This window comes from Dermacentor variabilis, unplaced genomic scaffold, assembly GCF_050947875.1.
Source record: "Dermacentor variabilis isolate Ectoservices unplaced genomic scaffold, ASM5094787v1 scaffold_12, whole genome shotgun sequence".
Taxonomy (NCBI): domain Eukaryota; kingdom Metazoa; phylum Arthropoda; class Arachnida; order Ixodida; family Ixodidae; genus Dermacentor; species Dermacentor variabilis.
The window spans coordinates 37781786-37805191 of record NW_027460280.1 but is presented as its reverse complement, the minus strand read 5'-3'; the positions used below and the strand labels follow the sequence as shown (position 1 = coordinate 37805191).

General features: G+C 43.4%; 2 protein-coding genes and 2 non-coding genes across 7 annotated transcripts in view; 3 read left to right on the top strand and 1 right to left on the bottom strand.

The window, feature by feature from the left end:
* Slbp (Stem-loop binding protein) overlaps positions 1-8456 on the top strand; it is a 61790-nt gene extending 53334 nt beyond the window's left edge. For 2 of the 3 annotated variants that reach the window (XM_075676508.1, XM_075676505.1), the window contains exon 6: positions 8142-8456. In XM_075676508.1, coding sequence (XP_075532623.1) covers positions 8142-8259 — 118 coding nt within the window. In that variant the 3' untranslated portion in view covers positions 8260-8456. The remainder of the gene's footprint in view (positions 1-8141) is intronic. The other variant, XM_075676507.1, reaches the window with a different exon arrangement.
* Positions 8457-8539: 83 nt separating this feature from the next.
* Positions 8540-8612, top strand: TRNAS-CGA (transfer RNA serine (anticodon CGA)). The gene has a single exon. It is a non-coding gene; the product is annotated as a tRNA-Ser (tRNA).
* A 393-nt stretch (positions 8613-9005) lies between these two features.
* On the top strand, positions 9006-9078 carry TRNAS-CGA (transfer RNA serine (anticodon CGA)). The gene has a single exon. It is a non-coding gene; the product is annotated as a tRNA-Ser (tRNA).
* A 4316-nt stretch (positions 9079-13394) lies between these two features.
* The window catches only part of mura (ring finger protein murashka), a 168681-nt gene continuing 158669 nt past the window's right edge, over positions 13395-23406 (bottom strand). For both annotated transcript variants that reach the window (XM_075677384.1, XM_075677385.1), the window contains one exon: positions 13395-16804. In XM_075677384.1, coding sequence (XP_075533499.1) covers positions 16742-16804 — 63 coding nt within the window. In that variant the 3' untranslated portion in view covers positions 13395-16741. The remainder of the gene's footprint in view (positions 16805-23406) is intronic.

The window sequence follows — 23406 nt, the reverse complement described above, 5'->3', positions numbered from 1 at the left end:
TCTGGAGCAGGAGTACCATATTTACTCACATAAAGAACACACTTTTTTTTTCCAGAAAATATACGTAAACTTGGGTGCGTTGGTATGCGAGGTGAAATAAGCGGGTTTTCTTTTTCTTTTTTTTTAATCCATGTGGCCACCTCCAAAAATAGTCAGTTTCACCCTAAATGCGAACCATCGATTGCGATAGCAAATGTTTAGACAGCTACACAAAGTAAGGATAGTAGTTTTATCGGCCGCATAAACTTTCAGGGATTCATCAGCAGCAGCCTTGTTACGCCCACTGCAGGGCCCAAACTCCAACTACCCCGGTCATGTACTAATCGTGGCCATGTTGTCTCTGCAAAATTCTTAATCTCATCCGCCCACCTAACTTTCTGCCGCCCCCTGCTATGCTTCCCTTCCCTTGGAATCCAGTCCGTAACCCTTAATGACCATCGGTTATCGTCCCTCGTAATTACTTGTCCTGCCCATGCCCATTTCTTTTTCTTGATTTCAACTCGCATTTGTTCCCTCACCCAATCTGCTCTTTTCTTATCCCTTAACGTTACACCTATCATTCTTCTTTCCATAGCTTGTTGCGTCGTCCTCAATTTAAATAGAACCCTTTTCGTAAGCCTCCAGGTTTCTGCCCCGTACGTGAGTACTGGTAAGACACAGCTGGTTATACACTTTTCTCTTGAGGGACAATGGAAACCTGCTGTTCATGATCTGAGAATGCCTGCCAAACGCACCCCAGCCCATTCTTATTCTTCTGATTATTTCAGTCTCATGATCCGGATCTGCAGTCACTACATTCACTTCAACGCAAAGTGAGCACCCGCGCAATGAGCAGTTTCTTCCAAAATAAAATGCCTCACCACCTCCACCCCCCTGTCTCCCCTCCCTCCGGCGCCATGCGCACAACGGAAGACTGCGTGTTTCCTTCCCGCTTTCCTCCCTTGTACGCGGGAGATTGAGTCGCGATCGTCCGCACCCCTCGGGCGCGGTTGTGCAATACATAGTTGCCAGGGTACGATGCCCCCCTCCACCCCCTTCCCCCCGAGGCCTTGCATGACGAATGCGGCGTGCAAGATTGAGCTGCGGTCGTCAGCTTCCCTCGCATGCTTTCACTCACACCTACACCATGCGGTGCGTGGCGACGATGACGGCGGCATAAATGCGCCTGATATGTCTGTATAATTGCTATCGCAATTGAAGTAGGAGACATAGTACGATTCTGCGTCCGACATGGCATCGGACTGAATCGCAGACTCCGAATCCTACCATGTGGCTCCTACTTAATGGCAGCAAGTTCAGGATGTGAGCATTATGCTAGAAAAAGAAAAAAACACTTGAAGTGGGGGCTGCATTCATTACGTGACTGTGTTCATTATGCGAGCAAATACGGTATATATAGCTACAAAGTTTACACCTACCCACATTTCTTAGGAGTGCATAATTTGTGGAATAGCTGTATACTTAGTTGTTTAAGAATACAGCTTTTAAAACACAGGTTTACTTCATAGGCCCCACACTCTCACACTCAATTGCAAAATGCATTGCTCAATTTGCGTATTTAGGCCACAAATTGTTTTTAGCCCCGACATGTTTCGAATGGCGCCTTCTCGCATCGTATGTCAGCTGGGAAACCTTGCTTCCACGTGCTCACTCGCCACATGGAGGCTGCTTGACGCGATCAGTAGACCTGCCCCGCTCGAGTTTTTGAAATGGCATAGGTCTGAAAGTTTGTGTTAGTGTAGTATGTATGAAATACTCCAGAATGCTCTTTCTGGTGAAATCTAGTAGAACCACTACTGGAACTACCCTTAGTTTGGATTGCTCCTGGTGTCATCTGCTAGCCTTCAGGGCCTGTATGGTGTGGGTTTCTTATAAAGACTGTTCCGTGTTTGTGGCATGCTGATGACTGCTTTTTGTCTACTTATAATGATGAACTGTATCTGTGCTGTAGTAAAGTGTTTGTATGTCTCCATTCTACCCTGCATGGTCAGTCGCTTGCTCTACTGGCCACAGACATTACATGTATTTTGTTGCCTCCCAGTCCTTTAAGCATTCCACAAAGAAGGTGTGACGCCATTCTCAAGAAATTAAAGTGATTGCGGCAGTGCATTAATGCATGCAGTGCTTTAGCGGCATTGCAGCAAAGTGCAGTATTTTGCTACAATCTGGCATTAAGTGATGGACCAGCAGCTTTATATGGTCCAGCACGACACAAGCTTAAGCTGAATTTGCTAAGAAAGCGCAAAGAAATTGTAAAATGAATTCTGTGGCAGAGTGCGCATCTTTCACCTAAGTAGGAAGATCCTCTGCTTTTCATCAAAAATAAAATAAAATTTTAAATATCATGCATAATGGGAGTATATTATCAATTCATTCAACTTACTCTTAGAAGGCCGGTTTCAATACAAGAAAATTGAACAAACTCATATTGAAGCACTGTCATTGGTATTTCAATGCATTCCAACGACTGCCCATCTGCAGGCCTGCGGCAGTAATGAAATGTCTGGAACATGTTATAGTAGGACATGGGCAAAGCAGGCAAAGTTAAGTAGTCTTGAGTTGCAGTGCTGACCTGCACAAGATAATTAAACTTAATAACTTCAGCCACGACTCCGCTCACCCCCTGCTTGTTAGTCTGTTCCGTGCAATCACTCTTCTTTGCTCCTGCCATGGGAGCAGGCACAGATCAGAGGCGATGTTTGCCCAGCATTGCAAAATTAGTGCAGTTGTGTAACGAAGACAGGCAACAACCTTTTCCGTGCATACTTTGATCATTTTAATATATTTTGTTTTGTAAGTGCATCATACATATTTGGAACTAAGACAAGTGAATTGAGAAGTTTGGGTTTGCTGGTGGTTGACCAAATAAGTAACAGGCACTAAGCACAGGCGGATAAACAAGGGGACACGCACAGGCGCAATAAAATGTTCTGCACACCATGATTGCCTTAAAGACGGGTTTTTCTGAATTTTTTTTTTTATAGGGAATATTTTTATTCTTGCACTAATAAAGTGATGTTCTTCTGATGGTTTCTGCTTGTTTGAAACAACACTAAAATGAAAGTCAAATCATGCTTACCTAAGTAAACAAAGTTTTTGCATTGAAAAGTGCTAATGATATTTATTTGCAAGAAAGTAATGTTAAGCATGTTTGACAATTGGGAATCGTGGTAGAGCTTGGTGCAAGTAATGTTCAAAATAAGCTGCTTGTCAGTGAAATTATTTTTCTTGTCAACAAATGCTTTATAGTATGTGCAACACCAGATGTCCATAATGACTAGTAAAATGCAGAATTTGCATTCAACTACACTGCCACTTTGTCGACTCATAGTTTTGTGAATGAGCCCCAAAATCATGCTTTGTTTTCAAAGCTGTGTAGACTACATTACTCACTCAGCATGATGTTTTGTGAGAGTGATGACATTGGTCATTGGCCGTGCAACGGCTCTATTTAAATAAAGTTACGTAAAGGTATAACATTTGTTGGCCGCCCCAATGCTGGCATTTACAAAAATAACAATAGAAAAAATATGTATAATAATTGGAGAGCGCTGCATTAGGTGAGCACACAGTCGGATGAAATGAATTGAGCAGGTATGTTTGCGAGTAGAATTTAAAAGCACTTCCACAAAAGGTGAACATAGTACTGTGCTTCCTGGACTATAGTTTGCAGGCTATACATGATTTCATTTATTCAAGGTAGGAAGGCCACTTAAATAAAAAACTAGTTCACACTGTCCCTACAAACTTTTTCCCACGCTAACACGTCGAAATCAGCTGCACAATGATAGTCGCTTCACACAAGCAATATTTCAAGCCCATATTGGCCGTTTGCGCTGTCCAAGTGAATGCTGCTCATGATACATAAGGTAGTTGCTTTTCAGTGCTCCAACTTGCGATCACATGCACGAAAAAATGTTGCCCCAACTTTCGTTGGGGCAACATTTAATTGGTTTTAATCTTAATTATAATTTTTAATTTAAATTTAATCTTTTTTAATCTTTAACCTTAATCGGTTTTAGGATTGACTATTACAGTATATGCTCTCTGAAAATGGCCCAGACTTTTACTGGTTGATAATAAAATCTTTGCTACACTGCTGTATACTGATTTGCCCCTGCGGGCTATGCAGTGGATGCGGACTATCTAAAAAGCACTTTTTATTTTAGACCCAAATTGGCCCCTGTGGACTTTACACCTGGTGTGGACTATAGTCCAGAAACTATGGTACACTTAGGGTTTCTCTCTCTTCCGGTTTATTTAGCTTCTGCAGTATCTCCATTCAACTTCCTATGTAGTCTTTCTGTTTACTTTAGCCATGTGAAGTTGCTGCAGCTGAAAGGAACTTACAGGCAGGGCACTGTTAGGAAAATTGCCCTGGCATATGAAGATGCCAAACATGCCACTTATTAATTGCACCCAAAAATTAGAATTGTTTTTCATAATTTATGCTTGGAAGTTAACATTAATGAACATGGAGAAACAACACAAAATGAAGTAGACATTAACATGCTCTCACATTGGCTTCTCAGACACAAAGTGGAACAAAAGGAGAGGGAACCTATGGAGGAGGGGGTGCATAGAACTCAGACATATCAGACTCAAACGGATTGTGACATAGTGTAATGTAGAGATAATTCAAAATATTATATATGCCTGCCTGAAGCTTATCTGAAACCTCTCCATGTCTCGCCGTTTCCCAACAGCATGAAAAGTGGGAATTTATTGGCTTCTTCAAGGGCGTGTCGAACGTGCAAAAGTTTACTTAGGTATTTTTTGCACACAAATTCTGCAAGTCGCTCATGTTGCAGAGTGATGTGATCGCAATGGAAGTTAACCCCGAAAGCCTGTATCGTTCAGATGTGAGACCACGGTGTGCTTCACCTGCGTCAAAGTGCTTGTTGCATGTTTTATTGCAATAGCAATTATATCAACACTCCAGGCAAATTTCTGTGATCGGTGTCCAGCCGCCAGCCTATAGGATTTTATCAGAAGATGCCTGGTTTTCAGAGCTTGCTTATCATTGTCCTATTTACACCAAATATTTTGCAACTTCTCATTTGCGTCTAGTTTAGCAGAAAATTGCTGTCTAAAGAACACAAATACAGTTGCTAACATATTTTTTGTAACCGTTGGTTATAGGGACCTACCTGCACAGCAGTGACACTGACTTATAGAATGAATGTATAATGGCAGCTGAAATTTTCGCTGCAGAGACATCAGCCAAGGTGACTGGTAGCTTCGTGTGCACTGTCTTCCCATATGGCTAGTGTTAGAGGTCACATAATCTCAAGTTTAGAGACACATTGAAGCAAAAGGCAGCACAAAGGTTTGCTTCCTGCTGCAGGCACTCTTCATCATGCTAGCATTGCGACATCAAGTGTTCGCAGTCATTGAGCGAAATCTTTTAATGTTTGCCTGCGCGCGTGATGCTGTGCTTGTTGATTTAATTAGTATGCAAATGTTTACTGCAATTTCTACAGCCAATAAAACTATGAACCTTCTTCGTGTTATGTAATGCTTTGCTATCACAATCAGTGCTTTGCCTTTTGGGCGAAACTACGATTCTATTCAGTGGAAGATAGAAATGAACATTGTTTTACAAAAGCAACGCAGCCTGTATGGATATGTGCCTCATCGCCATCAGTGCACTTACACTGCGAAATGTGTGTGAGTATGTAGGAAGGAAAAAGCTAAAAGGGAGCATCACATTAGGTTGCTAGCATGGACCAGCCAACCTCCTCTGATGTCGCTAGGGCTTATCTGCGTGTTCGCTCTTGGAAAATTTGCCCTCCAAAATTTCTTGACTTTTTTAACGCATTATTTGGTTTGTGGTAGCTTTAGTGATGCCCTTGCCACCCACTCTTTGCTGTGCTCTCACCCGCACGGAGGCTGCATTTTGATGGGGGCAGAATGCAAAAGCGCTCATGTGCCTTGCATTGGGTGCACATTGAAGAACTCCATGTGGTCAAAATTAGCCATGAGCTATGAATAATTTGAACTATAACTATGAACTCTGACATGTCACATAATCAGATTATGGTTTTGGCAAATAAAACCAAAAACCAGCAAGTTAATTAATATGAATTAAATTTCTGCTTGCCTATCACGTGGTGAGGGCCTATTTTCCATGAGCCATTACTTTTATGACTATAGGCTTCAAAGTTGTCACATGATGCACCCACCTAGCCCATTTCTTTCCTGCATGCTTTCTGGTAAGGAGCCATCTTGCTTTTGGTGAATGCTAATGGTTTATGTAAAAGAAAGGCTTAGCAAGCACATTTTATTCCATGTGCAATAAAAAAAAACTTTGTTCGTTGTTTAAAGGGCCCATCACCAGGTCTGACCATATTGAGCTGACAAGCACAGTGCATACAGTGCGCGTTAACGATCGTGTCTGCAAAGTATTACACTGCCACTCGCCACAAAAAGAACTGTAATTTAAAACTAAATGCTCTACGCCCTTCTCCTTGTGGGCGCTGTGCTCTCAGCTGGAGAGTCAACGTCAATTACACAAGTGCCCCTAAGTAAATCGTAGTGCTGTGATGTCACTCATGCGACTTTGAGGATTATTCAAGGCAACATCAGCTAGTTATCTGTTGCTTCATTAGATGACTGAAAGTTTTGGGAAATAATGAAACCTACAAACACAATGTTTTCAGGTCTTTGTTTTACTCTGTACAGCACCAAGAGTGGCGTATTTCCATTTCATCTGCTTGTTCCCACATAGTGCAGTCACGTGCACAGAAAATGAAACTATCTGCCATTTTCTACCGGTTTCTAGTGCACGATCAAGCACTTTGATCCGCCTGGTTCGAGTCACTGCTCATTGCTGTGGCACTGACTTATACCACTAATCAGATGTTCTTCTGCAGAGCGCACAAAATTGTGCACTGCACGAAACGAGACGAACGCAACAGCTTGCACGCGTGACAGTCGCTGTAAGTGCCCCACACAGCAAAAATGCACGAGAGAGGGGAGGGGTGACTATCTGTCATGTGATCCCTTAGCTTATGTATGGGAAAATGCAGGGAAGTAATTTCGCTAGCAGAGGCTAGACGAGGCAAGTGAAGTGAATGTCTATGTTAGCAGTGACGCTCGCCTCCTGAAATCATGGGCTCACGGCACATCAAATATTTCTATCTCTGCTATTAATGAGCTAATTTTTAAAAAAATTATTATGGTAGAACACTCCTTAGAGGGCATGTAACAACTTTCAGCATATAACTAGAATTTGTCTTAAAGGACCCCCTCACCAAGCCACACAGCAGTGTTTTGTTTTCCAACTGTCAGGCATCGGGGTGTGTTAATCCTTGAAAACCCTTGGATCACTTCTGGAAAGGTTGCAATGAAGCCTGAGAGGGGGCCTCCCCCTCCCCCAAAATACAGCTGGCCTTCATCCCTCCACACTTGAGCACTAATTTCTTTACAGGTGCCACTGGCACAATGAGGACGTGCCCTGGATGTTTAGCAACAATCGGCATGATTTGGTGGGGCACTACTTGTACAACAGTGACAATCAGTGGGGATGAAGAATATAAATTGCAGCGCAAAGGAGCCATTCGAGAAGAGATTCGAGAGGAATTTTCTTGACCTCCTGTCAAAATCACTTCCTCACCATTACTTCCTCCCCCTATGTGTAGGTGCATGCCATCATGGAGATATACTACAATATGATCCTGATGAACAGAAGGCAAAAAACTTCTCTACACGATGAGGAGTTTCATAAGAAAGTGCCCGAGCCAAGATGAAGGCCAGGGATGTGGATAACGAAGGAGAGATAGTCTAGGATGAGGTGATTTGCTGGCACATTTGTACATGTGCATTTGTTGCTGCATTTTTTACTCATCGTTTCTTGACTTATGAATCCTTGGTGCAGCTATAAAGGCTTAGAGCCAATATTAAATATCTCCGCATAAATTGGCTCGAGTTTCCACATATCAACATGTGCAGTACTTTGCATCAGTGACATTATGCAAGGTTGCAAGAGCATAATGTCACCTTCGGAAGTGAGCCATTTCATCCTGACACATTGTTGAAATTGTTTATAGACCAATGGTTATAAAAGTGATTTTGTTTTAGCTGCCTTTGTATCTGCACAGTAAATACTAACTTTCTTTTCTTTTTTCTTTTTTTTTTAGCAGTCCTGATCTCGGTGATGCTGACATTCTTCTTGATGAAGACGTTGAAGCTCTCCTGTCTGAAGCTGATTTTTCTACAAAACCAACTGAACTGGTTAAGAAGCTGGACTTCGAATAACTTTTTTTTTTTTAAGTATTTCATATTTCACTACATATTGTCCTGTAAGAGTGGGTCATTCCTGCTGCATCATTACATTTTATCATTTTACAAGTGTGTTGTCTGAATATATGGTGTGCTTTTATGTATGAAAATTTTTATTGGTTGGACGAATAAACATGACCACGCAACGACGTGGAATGTTACTCTTGCCTGGACATATATTTTTGTACAGCTTGAATATTTGTACAGCTTTTTGTACAACCTTCGCATTTCGCGTGAAAGTGGATGGGGAAACAGCGCCGCGGTAGCTCAGTTGGTAGAGCATCGCACGCGAAATGCGAAGGTTGTGGGTTCGGTTCCCACCTGTGGCAAGTTGTTTCTTCATCCACTTTAATTTCCATTAATTTATCGTTTCTTCATTCCATTTATTAAGCACAAGTAATTTCCCCTATGTTGTCCTTGGTGTCAGTGTTTGTTGGCTTCTCATGATTTGACTAATAAAAATCGGGCCCCTCGGTTAACCCCCTTTCTTCTCGTTTATTACATAACGAGGGTCTCGAATTCGGCAACATTGATGCCTGCAGGTAGCATATGTGGGTTTATTGACCAGTTGCCTTCACTCAAAAAGATCACGTTCTCGTGAGGCCTGTGGCAACAAGGACGTTCCACGTCCGCCGCCAAGGTCTGTGAGTGGTGGTGCTGGCTAACACTCCCAGGGTTTACTAGTACACATAAATATTCAAGAAAGTGGATGGGGAAACAGCGCCGCGGTAGCTCAATTGGTAGAGCATCGCACGCGAAATGCGAAGGTTGTGGGTTCGGTTCCCACCTGCGGCAAGTTGTTTTTTCATCCACTTTAATTTCCATTAATTTATCGTTTCTTCATTCCATTTATTAAGCACAAGTAATTTCCCCTATGCTGTCCTTGGTGTCAGTGTTTGTTGGCTTCTCATGATATGACTAATAAACGGGCATTGCCACAGCAGTCTTGATGTCATTCAGTAGCATGCACTCAATGCCAGAAAAAGAGGAAAACTACAACATTGGCCCTGATCATTATATGAAAAGCAGTACTGTAAGTAATGTCATTTGATGCAGCGCTGTAGCATGCATCTAGTTTTTGGAATGTTAACTAGGTCTATACAAACATTCAAGATTTTAAATGGTTGTCTAATAATAAGTTTGAAGTGTTTGAAAAAGGGCCCTCTTGTGCAGGTAGAAGGCAGGCAACAGTGTTAACTCTTCTTTTTGCCTGTTCGCTGCTTTCAATACCCATTTCCAAATAACTTGAAAACTTTGACTATTTATCTTGCTTTCCAAAAAAGTTTGCCATTCGAGTTTGTCGAGATTCATTCTGCCTTTGTGGAATGTGGCAACCGTGCTGGCACATCTTCGTTATGCCACACACTGCAGCTTGCCCACAGAAGTGTGTAGTACTGCGACCTGCCCTCAAGGCAATTAATGAAGGAGTTATGAGGAAGATTTAGCTCAGGGTGAACTCCGCGTATTCAAATACATGTGAAATGCAGAAATGCTTTTTAATGAAGTTTGTTCCCGTAGACAAAGTTAAATTCTAGTGACACTAGGAAGCAGAATTCGATTTTTGACCTGACATTTTTTACAAAAATTTTCAAAAATTGGCAAGTTTAAAAAAATAGCATAAATTTTACAAATCCATAACTCTACACCACAAACAGATAACACAGTTCTGTAAACTGCGCCTATTGGGGCATCTAAAGTGGGCAGATTCGATATATAAACTTGCACGTTACATGAAATTGTTACGGTGTTTACGAGGGCTTTAAAATATCCAATAATTTGCAAATAGGACTTTTTCAGAGTGGTGTATAATGTGCCAGTTTTGTTCACATTAGATGTATTTATTAGGTGTTTACAGAATTGTGGTCTCATTATTACTGAGTTAGAATTAAAAACGGTAGAGAAATTGTTCTCAATTTTGCAAATTTCAACAATTGTAAAAGAAATTGAACACCTAAATCAAAAATCTGCTTACTGCAGTCACTAGGTTATAACTTCTTTTAAATGCAACAAAAATATAAAAACCGGTGCAGTGGTTGCAGAGAAAAATCTATTTCTCCATTCTCATGACCTGACATTTTTTACAAAAATTTTCAAAAATTGGCAAGTTTAAAAAAATAGCTAGATAGCTGCTGAGCTAAATGTTTCAAGAGGAACCTTTACCTCGCAAGCCCCTCGCAAATGCATGGGAACAGCGCCTTTTAAAGAAACGGGACAATGTGATGGCTAGAACTGTAATTTAAGCATGAAGCGATACCAGTAGCGTAGTGAGGGAGTGGCGCACCAGGCACATGCCCCACGCTACGAAATTTCTGATTTGCGCAGTCTTTGTGTGTCGTCCTGAAGGTTGCATAATCTTGAGTTTCGGAGACTCGTTGAAGCGAGAGGCAGGTGCGAAGCATCGCTCCCGTCCGCCTGCGCTGTGAGGTCCGACGAGATTTGATGCTGCATTGGTCGAACCGTGTGGAGTCCCATTGTGGGCAACACATTGGCAAAATTTCTGTATAATGAAGTGCTGATTTTGCCGACTTCGTTATCGAGGTTAACTACAAAATAAGAGTATTGCTGCACGCAATATTGCATTGCAGTCAGCTGAAACTATACGAACAAATTTAGCAGTTTCTTTAATACTTTACTACATCTACTTGCACGTATCCACACCAAAGTTCGTCAAACCCTCTCCGAAGTTTGCAAGGGAATTGCAATTTTTATCAGAATCTACTTAAATCTACTCGTATTTTGAACATGCTAAAAGGATGCAGTCCTACAAAGTGCAAAGTGAGTTGGTCTTGGTGCAGATGGACCTCGCTAGTAACGGCTCCCTGCATCAAATGCTGAAGGAGCAAGATTGTCATGCCTCAACACCTATCCATCAAGCAGTGCGAAAGAAAAACAATTGCACTCCTATCTTATATGCATATGACACAAGCAAGGCTCTGGCAAGTGTATTTGGTAATTACGACGTTACCTGCATTATCTGAGCATTACAAGACTGGCCATTCCACAGAGTGGGACTTGGCATTCGTTATTGCTATGGAGGAATTATTACCTGATCAATTTTTTTTGCCCAATCTACATCAGTGCCACCTGAAAGACAGTACCATGCTATGAAAAGCAGGTAAAGAAACTCACTAGTATAACGATTTTGCACTTTGAATCTGCTAATGACATCCTCACACTATCAACGACAGCAAACTTACCTTTGTGCCCTGGTGAGGTGGTTAAATGTTAGTTTTTACTCAATGCCAGAAAATGTGCCATTCTGGTTTTTCCAGTACATGACCCAGTGCACATCTCATTGTCTTGCCACCCTCAAGATAGGCCGCAGGTAAAGTCTATTAAGTATACGTTGGAGTTTATAACTCCTCTCTCAACTGGCACCCACACACAGATCATGTGACTGGAAGAGGTACTCGTGCAATTGGCATATTCCCTAGACTGAGCAAGCGTCGAATAAGATTGAGTAGAGATACACTCTCAATGGGAGCATGTATCATATATACATCCTTCCTGTATTGGTATTTGGTTGTGTGCTCTTCTTGGGAGCTTCAGCCTACAAGTTCCACCCTCTGATCCTCTTAGAAAGAGAAGCATAGTCTCTGTCTAGGACTCCCTAAATTTGTTACAAATTCTGTTCTTTATCTAGAATCCCGAGTTCCTCCTTTTTTGTACAGGTTCACTCTTTTCACATTGCAGACATTCTCGAGAATTTAAGAATCACCGCTGCAACATTCTCAAACACTATTTCCCAGCTTGCATTGTTCTTTTGTCAGCTGGCCATGATTACATACTCTGCAACAATTGCTTGACCCTTTGAACGTACGCATCTGCGATGTACTTCCAATCTTCGATTACATTTTTCATAATGCAAAATTACTTCAACATTGTATTCTAGATGGTCTTAATCTGCAGAGCCTCCAAATAAATAATGTAATTGTGAAAGATGCTTCGTAATGACTCGGGTCCCTGAATCTTCATTGGACGTTCTCTTCTGCTGCCAGATTTCGTACCCATCATTCTGGCCGAATTCATGGCAGTGGTGCTGGCTCTACACAAATTAGGCCCATCAATTACATCAGCCACAATTTGTTATTGTACTCATCCCTTCTCATGGCTCCAGCATAATGAGGATGTTTCATTCATTGGCACCTGGATGCTGCACGTTTTATAGGGTGCCTGGCCATAAAGGATTAATTATCAATGAAATTGCAGATTCTCTAGCCAAGGCATCGATAAGGTGGCCCAATTCTCTCATATCGTCCTTAGACTGCTTGTATCACTGCTGCTAAATTTCGCAGGAGTGTCATTATGAAGGCAGTGTCGGGCTCTGCATCAATTAGCTTTGTGAAATACAGATGCCTTCTGTACACTTGGTGGAAATTTTTACGAAACAAAACTGAAGTGTCCATCAAGACTCTGCCGCTGCCATATACCTTCATTAAACTTCCTATCTACAAAGGTCTAGTCTGGTACCTCACCAGTATGCTCATTCTGTGGTGAAGCGGACACACTAGATAATTTGTCTTGTAGGCATATTGTATTAAGAAATTGACTACTGGAAATACCACTTCGCAATATTGGCCTAGATTTATCTGTGCCTGTGATCCCATCTTTTGGAGCCTCTATTGAAACTACCTGATTAAGTCAACCAATTGCCACGCTAGACTGATCATCCCCCCTCCCCACAAGTCTAACCTAACTATTAAGTTTTTTTTTTTAATGTCCTAATGTTCAAATTGTTAATTCCACCCAAATTAACCACCAAGTTCGTGGCCAAACCCGCACCGCGAGTATGCACCCCAACCACTTTGGTCAACAAATAAAATTCGAGCCGATTCAGCTCTAAAAATCCTTTAGATAAATTGTGCAGGAAAGCCGAAGCTTACATAACTGAAATCTATATCCATGAAGGGATAGCCAACTTTCTTAGCCATACATACCATGTCCAAGGACATTGGGTATACCAGATTTCCACCGAGAACAAAGTTGCATAGGTAACATTTAAGCTACATAAATTTCCCTGTGCAGAAATGGACGATTTGCATTGAAAACAATTTTACAGTACCGTACACTGCTGTTGGTTGGGCAGGAAAACCTAGACAGGGAGCCAAAGGTTGTGTAGTGATTAAAAATGCTTTATTGTACAAACACACAAGAAATAAAACAGTCAAATGAAAACAAGCATCTCCTGAAACATGTAAATGCACACACATGTGGTACTGAATTTTTATTGGCACTTTGGGACTTGCACTAGAATTCGAACATGACCATCCAGGAAGGATTACTCGCAAGTGACAGCCAGAGTTGGTAAGAAAGCGAAGGAGCCACTTGGACAATCGGAAACTCAACTGGTGCTGCAGAGTCCAGAGAGAAACTTTGCATAGAAAGTGGGCACATCTCCACACTGGAATGTCACAAATGTGTAAGCTGCGCGTGTTTTGGTGCACACACAAACACTGCCGACTTGGCCAGACTCCTGCCGTCTACGGAAAGGCAAAAAACTGGGCTGGTGCAAGATCGGCCACATGCGTGCTACACGTAATGCCACCAGAGACTGCAAGGGAGTCTCAGAACTACACAAGTTACTTTGAGGAAGATACAACTTTAAAAAATGTGTTTTCTGTGTCACCCTTCTCATAGAAATGGAGCAAGTATCAAGCTTCAGAGGGAGAAATACCCCTGTGATAAAAAGAGAAAGAAAAGTCTCCAGAGCAAACCACACTTCTTTCCCGAACGTGTTTTAATTTACGAGTCACAAACAGTGTGGTACAAAAGTGTCGACAGCTCTGCCGATGCTGACAACTGTCCCTTCACTAGCAAATACCACTATAAACAGAACCCCTGCTGCAGCAAAAGCTACCGGTGCTTTCCAAAGAGTATTAACAAATTAGCAGTACCACAAGCAAGCCAATGACATTCTGACAATGCCTTCTAAACCATCGTGGCCAAAGCTCTGTTGCATCAGTAGCTTGCTTTCGACATCCTTGTACCACTTGTAACAAAACAGCAAATATAATGCCCATCAAATAAAATGAAAGAAACCAATGCTAAGAGGGTGCACGAAACAAACAACCGTGCAGCCCAGCAATGGAAATGGCTACATGCACAAGCAAGCACCCTGCAATGCAGGCTAGCAGAGGCAGCCACAGCTATTCTGCAAAACAGCACTGCAGTGAACAGCAGGAGGACGACAGGCTTCCCTAGCGGTGTGTCATATGTATATACAGGCAGACTCGGCTGAGATCAGGCAAACTGTCTAGGCAGGGCTGGCAAAGAAAAGTGGAGCACACTTATTGCACTGCTGGTGAGGAAGCCGTAGGGGCAGCGAGTGTAAAAACAAGGGGGACTGCATCACGGCTGCCCTGCAATAGGCTCGAAAATATCTTTTTCTCCGTCCGACGCTGGACTGTGGGCTTCAGTGCACAGGTGCCAAGCCAGGGAAGTGAGCCACTGCCTTGGAATGATTGGAGGGAGGAAAGAAAACACTGCTGCCTCAATAAGCAGACAAACCGAGTAGAGGTGAATGATGTCACTAAAATTTGCACTTTTCACTTTAGCCGCCTCAAGAAATTTGGCAATTGGATGGTGCTCAACTGACGGGTTTCTTTTATACATACAAGCGCACGCACACACACACATGCACACGCACACAAAAAAAAAAAAAAGAAACGAAGCACAGCACAGCGAAGGTAACAAATAACTTGAGGGTGACTGCCCCTGAGTAAAATGTGTGCCACAAACAATTATTGTGCAGCGCAAAGATGCAGACACGTCCCAAATGGAAAGCTAACAGCATTGCAAAACCCTACTTGCAACTGAGACACCCACATTATGTCCATGAGAAACAGAACGCCTGTCGCTATGGTATGTCAAATACTGCAGTACAGTTCAGGTTATCACCCCAAAGGATTATCGACAACACCTTTGTCAAACAATGCATGCAAGAACAATAATTGAACTGAACAACGAATACAAAAAATAAGTGGGACAACTGTCCATAACGACTGAATGCATGCAGCCCAATAAAAAAAAAATAATAATAATTAAAAGAATGCAACAGCAAAAAGTAAGCCGCAAAGATTGACTAAGACACGGCAATATGTGGTGGGAAGTGTAGTGGCATGTGTAAAACGTTGGACGACTGTACCAACAAGAAACAAACACAACAATGCAATGCAGCATGACAAATGTGAGCAATGAGCCTTAAAAACGACTTAGACAAATGAATAGCATTACATAAATACATTTTCAAGGGACAAAATCAAGCTGGACAGTTATAATTCCTGCATGATCAGCACTGCTGCCAAGCGGGGAAAAGCCAAGCTGCTGCAGGGGACAGCGTCATTAAAGGGCAAAGCCTAAGGCAAGCAAGTGCTCAAATGAAGATGCTGGTTCTTAAATATGTGCAGTGGGCATGAATGAGAGGGCGACATGGGACCATCTGCTTCCCCCCCTCCTCCTGATGGCCGCCAACATGCAGCAGGCCCATGGTGGAAGATCATATGAACAGCGTGCAGCGGCACCACAGCTCCTTTTAGTTTCAGTCACTTTGCTGGCGTACTTTCTCAAGCTTTGAAGGGAGAGGGGGGAGGGTCACACTCCATCCAGCACATTGGAGCAACACACACCAACTTCAGCACAACAGGGACCACTAGCAGTTGAGCGACAACTGTGGCCAGCCTCTGACTCGTTTTCAACCTGGCTTTGGCTCCAGGCAAGCCACAAACTCCGGACAAAAAGAAAATAATAATTCGCATAGCAGAGGCAACAGCCAGGTTGCAAAAGGAGTCACAGGAAAGGCCTCCAGTATTATGAGACAAACCTAGTAAGCAGCACACTGGGCACGTTTCTGGGCAACAACTAAGCCTTGGCATAGGGAATATCCTAGGCAACGCCCAAAATGAGGAGGTCACAGCTCATTCATTCACCGGCTGCCTGGCACCATGGATTGACAACCATGCTTTTGTTTACCGACACACTTACACACATGCAAAAAGAAGTAACGTAGAGCACATTCGCACTTGATCTTTGCATTGTGAAGCAACCTGGTTGCAGAGCTGTCAGACAGCAACAGCCTTTTTATGCTACAAGGTCAAGTGCAGACACATATACACACAAATGAATAAAGAACCTCTTGTATTGCACAAAAAAAGAAGAAGCCCCAATCAGTACTTTCAATCCCAGAACTCAATTTTGGTGAACATAAAATTGGACCAAAGCAATGTCACACACATTAAAGAGAGGATCAGAAGAAATCCCAAGAGTGCACACAGGGTTTTGAAGCTCCGCAACCAAGCATTTTGTCAGCTTTGCAGATACCTCTTGACAGACTCCAGAGCATGCAAAGACGACAGCCACACTCAACAAAGTCCCCGCCCAAGGAAAAAAAAAAGTGAAAAAGGAGAAGAACGATGTGGTGCCACTTCTGGTCGTCATCCTGGCAGGCAGCATGAATGCATGCTCATTCAGAGCTGTGTCCACCTTCAGATGCGTCGCCTCGGCAGATCGGGCATGTGCGGTTATTCTGGAAGAAAATACAGCAATCATAGAGCTCAAAGATCACATGAAAAATATTACAAAGATCTTTGGAACAAGGCTCAGAGGACACTGTCATGCAGACTTGCTCATGAATAGCAAGGAAGGATAAACTCAAGGAAAATTTGAGCGAATACCATCTGAGACATGTTTTCAAATGGTTCAAGATAGAAATATGTTTCAGTGAACACACCGTGAAACGTGAAGTTCTCAACATTAACTTGATTGAATTCATTTAACAAAAATGATACATTAATGTATTCCAAGACCATTTACATTGTGAAACCTGTGTAGTTTTGATTGGAGCACAAAGTGTAGGACAACTTCAGCAGTTTGTAACTTAAAATTCAGAATTTAGCTTTCCCTCCTGTGAAAGTCTAACCATTGTTGTATATTAAGTTTTTGTGTCCATGTTGTACACCATTCATATTCGTGGAGCAAGATACAAGGGGCAAAGTAGACCGATTAGGTGTGGACACGTAATATTGACATGCATACTTGTTTATATTTCACAGGTGACAGCTCTTCACCGGTAACAAATGTTAAACATAATCTCTTGGTGCAGAATGCACCTGCATGTATTGGAAGTATCTCACACGTTATTGATGGTTCTACCCGTTGTCTGATGTCACCGAAGCTAGTGTAATCTGATTGTATGTGCGACGCGTGTTGTGTAGTACTTTCTGGAAGACACGCAGACATCGGTTATTGCTCTGGAACCTTCAATGACTCATGTATAAAAGCTGACATGCTTGACCCGCTGATCAAATTTTGTCGATTGCTGATCGTGTTCACCACTATTGCTGTGCTTTGAGTGCAACTTGCTTTTGTGGGCGCAAGTTCGCCCAATAAAAGGTTAGTTTTGTCATTCACAGTTTTGTTGCTGTATTATTCAGCGTCACTACTATGTGACACCAGGTGGAGGTGCTAGTGTGTTTATGTACGGAATGCCCTTGCAAAGCAGCGATCCAAGTCTGACACCCGAAGACAACATCAACATCGCCAAGCACCAGCGAGCTAGCCATAGGCTGCAAGAACTGCTACTAGAGTATGGGCCTCTTCCCAAGAAAACCACAGGTATCAAGGCCAAGTTAACAACCCCGATGGCTGTCCCTACTGCAACTACCTCGGGAGCCACCAACCTCCCTTGGATCATCGGTTGAAGGCCCAGAAACCTGGGTCTTGCCGACCTTTATGAGGGTCGTGCACAAGGAAAGGGCCGTAGCTATGCTAGAAGTCAGAGTACAATTACCCAATAAGAACATCGCGATTTTCATGGAGGAGATGACACACCTGTTCAGACATGCCAACCTCGATATGCGAGAAGAGAAAACAGTTCCCTTCTTGACGAGGGGTGTCAAGCAAAAGCTCTTCGGTGGATATGCAACCCACGCAAGACTGTTGCTGAATTTGTGTCTGAGACCACAACCATTGAGAAGACACTCGATAAGCGGACAAGGCAATATAACCGCCAAACGCTGACCACAAACTACACCGATGTTCAAGCACTGAACCGCGACAACCTGCGAGAGACCATCAGAGCAGTCGTTCGTGAGGAACTACAGCTCTTTCCAAGGTCGCAGCCTCTAGTGGCCTCAATCACCGACATTGCCAAAGAAGAGGTTCAGCAATGACTTGGGGTTACTGAAGTGCAACCGCCATCGCCACAGCTCGATGTGTTGACATACATTGCCGTCACCTGCTGCCAGATTGCCCCTTTGCGCCCACACCAGGGCCCCATGATGCTGCGATTCCGTCGCCAGGCGCAGCCACCGCCACCACCCCACCTACCTGTCAGCCAGCGAAACGCACCGAGAAAGAAAAGACATTTGGCGCACCCCTGACCACCACTCGCTCTTCTACCACTGCAGAGAAGCTGGCCATGTATACTGCCAATGCCCATACCGCGACTTGGGACTGCGAGGGTTTGCAGTCAACAAGCTGCTTCCACAGCTTGGGGAGTGACCTCGTGGCATCGTCAAATACCTCACTGCCACTCAATGGAGCTCTCAATGACCATCACGTTTGTTGTGATGGTCGGTAAACTTGCATCGCAAGATGGGCCGCCTGACTGCATGGAAGAAAAGCGAAAGTGATGCTGACCAACTTCAGCCATAAATTCAAGCACATCAACAAGGGCATGACGATCGCATACCTCGAGGAAATTGTGGAAACCAGCAATGTGTTTTTCCTCTCGGATTCTGACAAATTCACCTCAACGGCCATAGTTCCCGAACTGGTCTTCGACATAAATCCAAGCCTCCCCACAAGTAAACAACAACAGCTCGAAAGTATTCTTCGACGATACAAAGACTGCTTTTCAATGTCATCGAAAATTAGGCAAACACCAGTTGCAAAGCATCGCATAATAACCAAAGAATCCATTCGACCACTCCGCCAGAGCCCTTAACAAGTGTCGACGCGAGAATGAGAAGCTATAAGGCAACAAGTTTGTTTATTTATTTATTTATTTATTCATTTATTTATTCATTTACCTCACAGGCTCCCGAAGGAGTATTGCGTGAGGGGAGGATACAGGGAATTAGCAAAAAAGAAAGGAGTAAAAGGAAATTATACATTGTTAGCAAGTAAACATGAAAGAACAAATATCTAACAATATAAATAACGCGATAAATGAAACAAACGACTGTGTGAAGTAACAAAAAGGAGTACCAAGAAATTATACAAATGGTCGCAGGTGAAGGTGAAAAAACAAGTCTCTTATAATGTTAAAGCAATTAAAAAAAAACATTCAAATAAAACAAAAAGAAAAACCTATACAACTTCGCTACAAGTATTTACTTAGGTGCGCAGTATGGTTTAGTTGTGATGAATTATGGAAATAATATGCATAAGCATGCTTTGAAGGATACTGGGTCAAGAATGTCAACTATGTCGTTTGGTAGGTTATTCCAATGTTGAATGGCACGTGGTAATGCGGAAGAATTGAAAGCATTTTTTCGGCCAAAGTCAACAAAATGCTGCGCGAACATATCATTCAGCCATCGAAAAGTCTGTGGGCACCTCGTGTGGTCTTAGTGAATAAGAAGGATGGAACACTGCGCCTCTGCATCAATTGGAGAGGCAACTCTCGGGAAACTGTCAGAGATATGCGGAAATCTCAGATAAACTTCAGGTAGGCATAATTTATACTTCAAAAGATCAATTTATCAAATGACTTCACAATCCCCTTCGAGTTTACTATATCCAGAATCACCTGTATTCCATTTGTAGACAAAACGCAAAAGAGCAAAAACGGCGTTAGCATCCACCGAAACGAAGCAGCGGAGTTCGCATCGCCATAGTCACCAGTGGAAATCGTATGTGAATGACAGCAATGTCAGAATGCTGCATGCCTATATGCGCCTTTATTCTTGCGTTTACCGCCACGCATAGCACCGGGATGGCGGCGTGCATTCAGGATTGCGTAGTTGCCATCCACAATTGCATAGACAGCATCCACGGTTTCGTCCGCAGCGGCTGCGGCAATGAGTGATTTCGTTTTTACTAGGTACGTGCTTCGGCCGCGTGCCTTCGTAACTGCAAAGTGGCCGTCCATGATCGCGTCGATAGCAACCGCGGTTGCATGCGCAATTGCAACAAATGGTAGTTTCACGTCGGCCGCGTGCCTTCAGAACCGCAAGGTCGCCATCCATAATTGCAGCAGCCGCGATTTCATCCGCAGCGGTTGCAGCAAACAGTAACTTCATTTTTGCTCAGTGCAAAGCTCGCGAGGATGAAGAGCACTGTTTACATCACGATGGGCAGCCACACTGGTGAAAAATAATTAGGAGTGTGCGAATATCAAAATTTTCAAGTATGAATCGAATACGAATACTGAAGATCAAATATTGAATCGAATATCGAATAATGATATGCGCATGCACTTATTAATAAGTTGGTTTATTTTAACATGTTGGAACAATGGAATTGCATTGTCACCAGTAATAAATTAAACTAGTAAGCAGTCATACTAAAAGATTGTGTAGTTGGAAGATTCAGTTTTTTCCGCTAGTTGTCTGTTCACACCAACTTGCGCCTTATTATACCACATCAGTAGTAGTAGTAGTATAAAACTTTTATTAAAAAATAAAAAAAATCACATTCAGGTCATTATCAATTTCCCATAAACCCAGAGGCATTTGACCCTGTACCAGCTGTCACTCATAGCATTTGCTGTCAAGCAGTAGTTTGGGGTTGGAACATGCAAAAAAAGAGTGCACCCTCGTTCGCAAACTAGTCCCCCTTGTTACTGAGAGGCTGGCTTTCCTGCATCGCTCACATGTAAAGTGGCTAAGCATGTTTTACAGATGAAATTTCACTAGCAGTCTGAAATTATCACAAAATTCAGCACGAAATGACGTACACTTTCTTAGATCAGATAGAAATAAACGCTAAGAACCACATGGGCTCCCATATTCGATTTATTTCGAATATTCGAATAGTTAGTTTTTGAATCGAATACGAATATTAATAATGTAATACAGTCAAACCTCGATATAACAAACACACATATAACGAATTATTGAATATATCGAACTCTTCCGAAATATTTTTGTCAAACATGTATTTTTAACTTCCTATAGAGAACGCGGTTTGGCATAAAACGGATATAACGAACTTCGCGACGCCTAGCCCTACCTCACTTTAATAGCAGGCGGCAGGCTTCGTTGCACTACAAGTGTGTTGTGCGGCGCAGCAAACGTTCAGGACTACCTCGCAGGCGCTGACGGCGCCACAGATGCCACGTCGTCATCGAGAGTTGACAGCCAAAGAAATCGTCCGCATCTCACAACCGCTGACAGCGCCGCTTCAGCAGCGGCGGCAGCGGCGTGATCGAATGTTGCTTTTGCGTTTTAGTGTTAGCAGTGGCGTGGCCGTCGTAGCGTTGTGTGGAGGCTCTTTCGGTGGTCGTGTCGAGTGCGGTGCACGGGTGTGCGTAGTGCTGTGATGGCGATGAATGTGAAAAAAAGAGTGGCACTGATGTTAAAGACCAAGCTCGAGATTATTCAACATGTCGAGAACGGCGAAAAGAAGTGCATTCTTGCGGACTTATTTGGCATCCCAAGGAGCACTTTGAGTACCATTGTGAAGAACAAAGCTGTCATCAAGGCATAAGTACACGAGACCATGCGGACAAGTGCACAGCGTCTTCGGCCCCCTGCGTTCAGCGATTTGGAGAAGGCGCTCTACAAATGGTTTTTAGATGTCAGAGCTCGGAACATACCAGTGTCGGGGCCGATGCTTCAACAAAAAGCGAAAGACTTTGCCTGTATCCTCGCTGCCGAAAACTTCGTCGCCAGCTCTGGATGGCTGCAAAGGTTTAAGGCATTATGACATCGTGGGCAAAACGATCTCTGGCGAAAGTGAGACGGTTAACTGCGAGATCATCAGACAGTGGTTGGAAGAGGAGTGGCCGCAAATCCTTGCAAAATATCAGCCCAAGGACATCTTTAATGCGGACGAAACAGGCCTATTTTGGCAGATGCTACCCAGGCATACCCTTGACGCACGTGGAGAGCCGTACCATGGCGGGAAGCAAGGAAAGGCCCGGATCACTGTTTTGCTTGCCGCCAACATGGAAGGCACTGTGAAACTGCGACCCTTCGTTATCGGGAGATTTAAAACCCCAAGATGCATGAAAGAGTGCCGCGTACTCCCCGTAGAGTATGCTTCCAACAAGAAATGTTGGATGACGCGTGAACTTTTCGCAAAGTGGCTGCTTGCTTGGGACTGCGAGCTTGTGCGCGAGGCTCGCAAAGTGTGCGTCCTTGTTGACAACTGTACCGCGCACAACACAGATGTCGCACTCAATAACATTGAAGTTCGCTTTCTTCCGCCTAACTCTACAGCCAAGCTGCAGCCTTTAGATCAAGGCGTCATCAGGGCCTTCAAGGCAGTTTATAAGAGGAGACTGATTGGCACTCTTTTCGTGAAGCTTCGTATGAATCAAGACTTGAAGATCGACCTGCTGGGAGCAATCCAGATGCTTAAAGCGGCATGGGACAGTGTGAAAGGTGAAACGATTGCCAACTGCTTTCGGCACGCAGGTTTTGTTCCACCAGAGGCCCATGCATCAAGTGACGATGGTGACGATCCCGACGAAGCAGAAGCAGAGCTCCGCGAGCTCGATGAGGCCTGGAACGATTTTTCGCGTTTTGTTGGTGACATGCCCGCAACAATGACTGTAGAAGACTTCGTAGGTGGCGACGACATCTCAGCGACCACGGCTATACTGACGGACGCCGAAATCGCTGCGGAAGTCTCTGAACATCCTGCAGACGAAGCTCAGGCTGACCCTGTAGACGATGAGAACATTCCGACTTCACAAGAAGCACTTGCTGCGTTGGATTTACTGCGCCGCCACTGCAGTGCTATTGAGGGCAGTGGGTTTGCCCTTGTTGAGTGTTTGCAAACTGTGGAACAGGGCGTGATACGGAATACGATCAACACCAAGAAGCAGGCCGCGATAACGCAGTTCTTTGTGTGTAAATAAATGAACGTGACCCAAGTAAGCATCGGTCGAGTTGCTGTGCCTTCTCTGATTGAATTTTGCTCCTCTTGCATGTATTTTTTACGAAATTTTATATT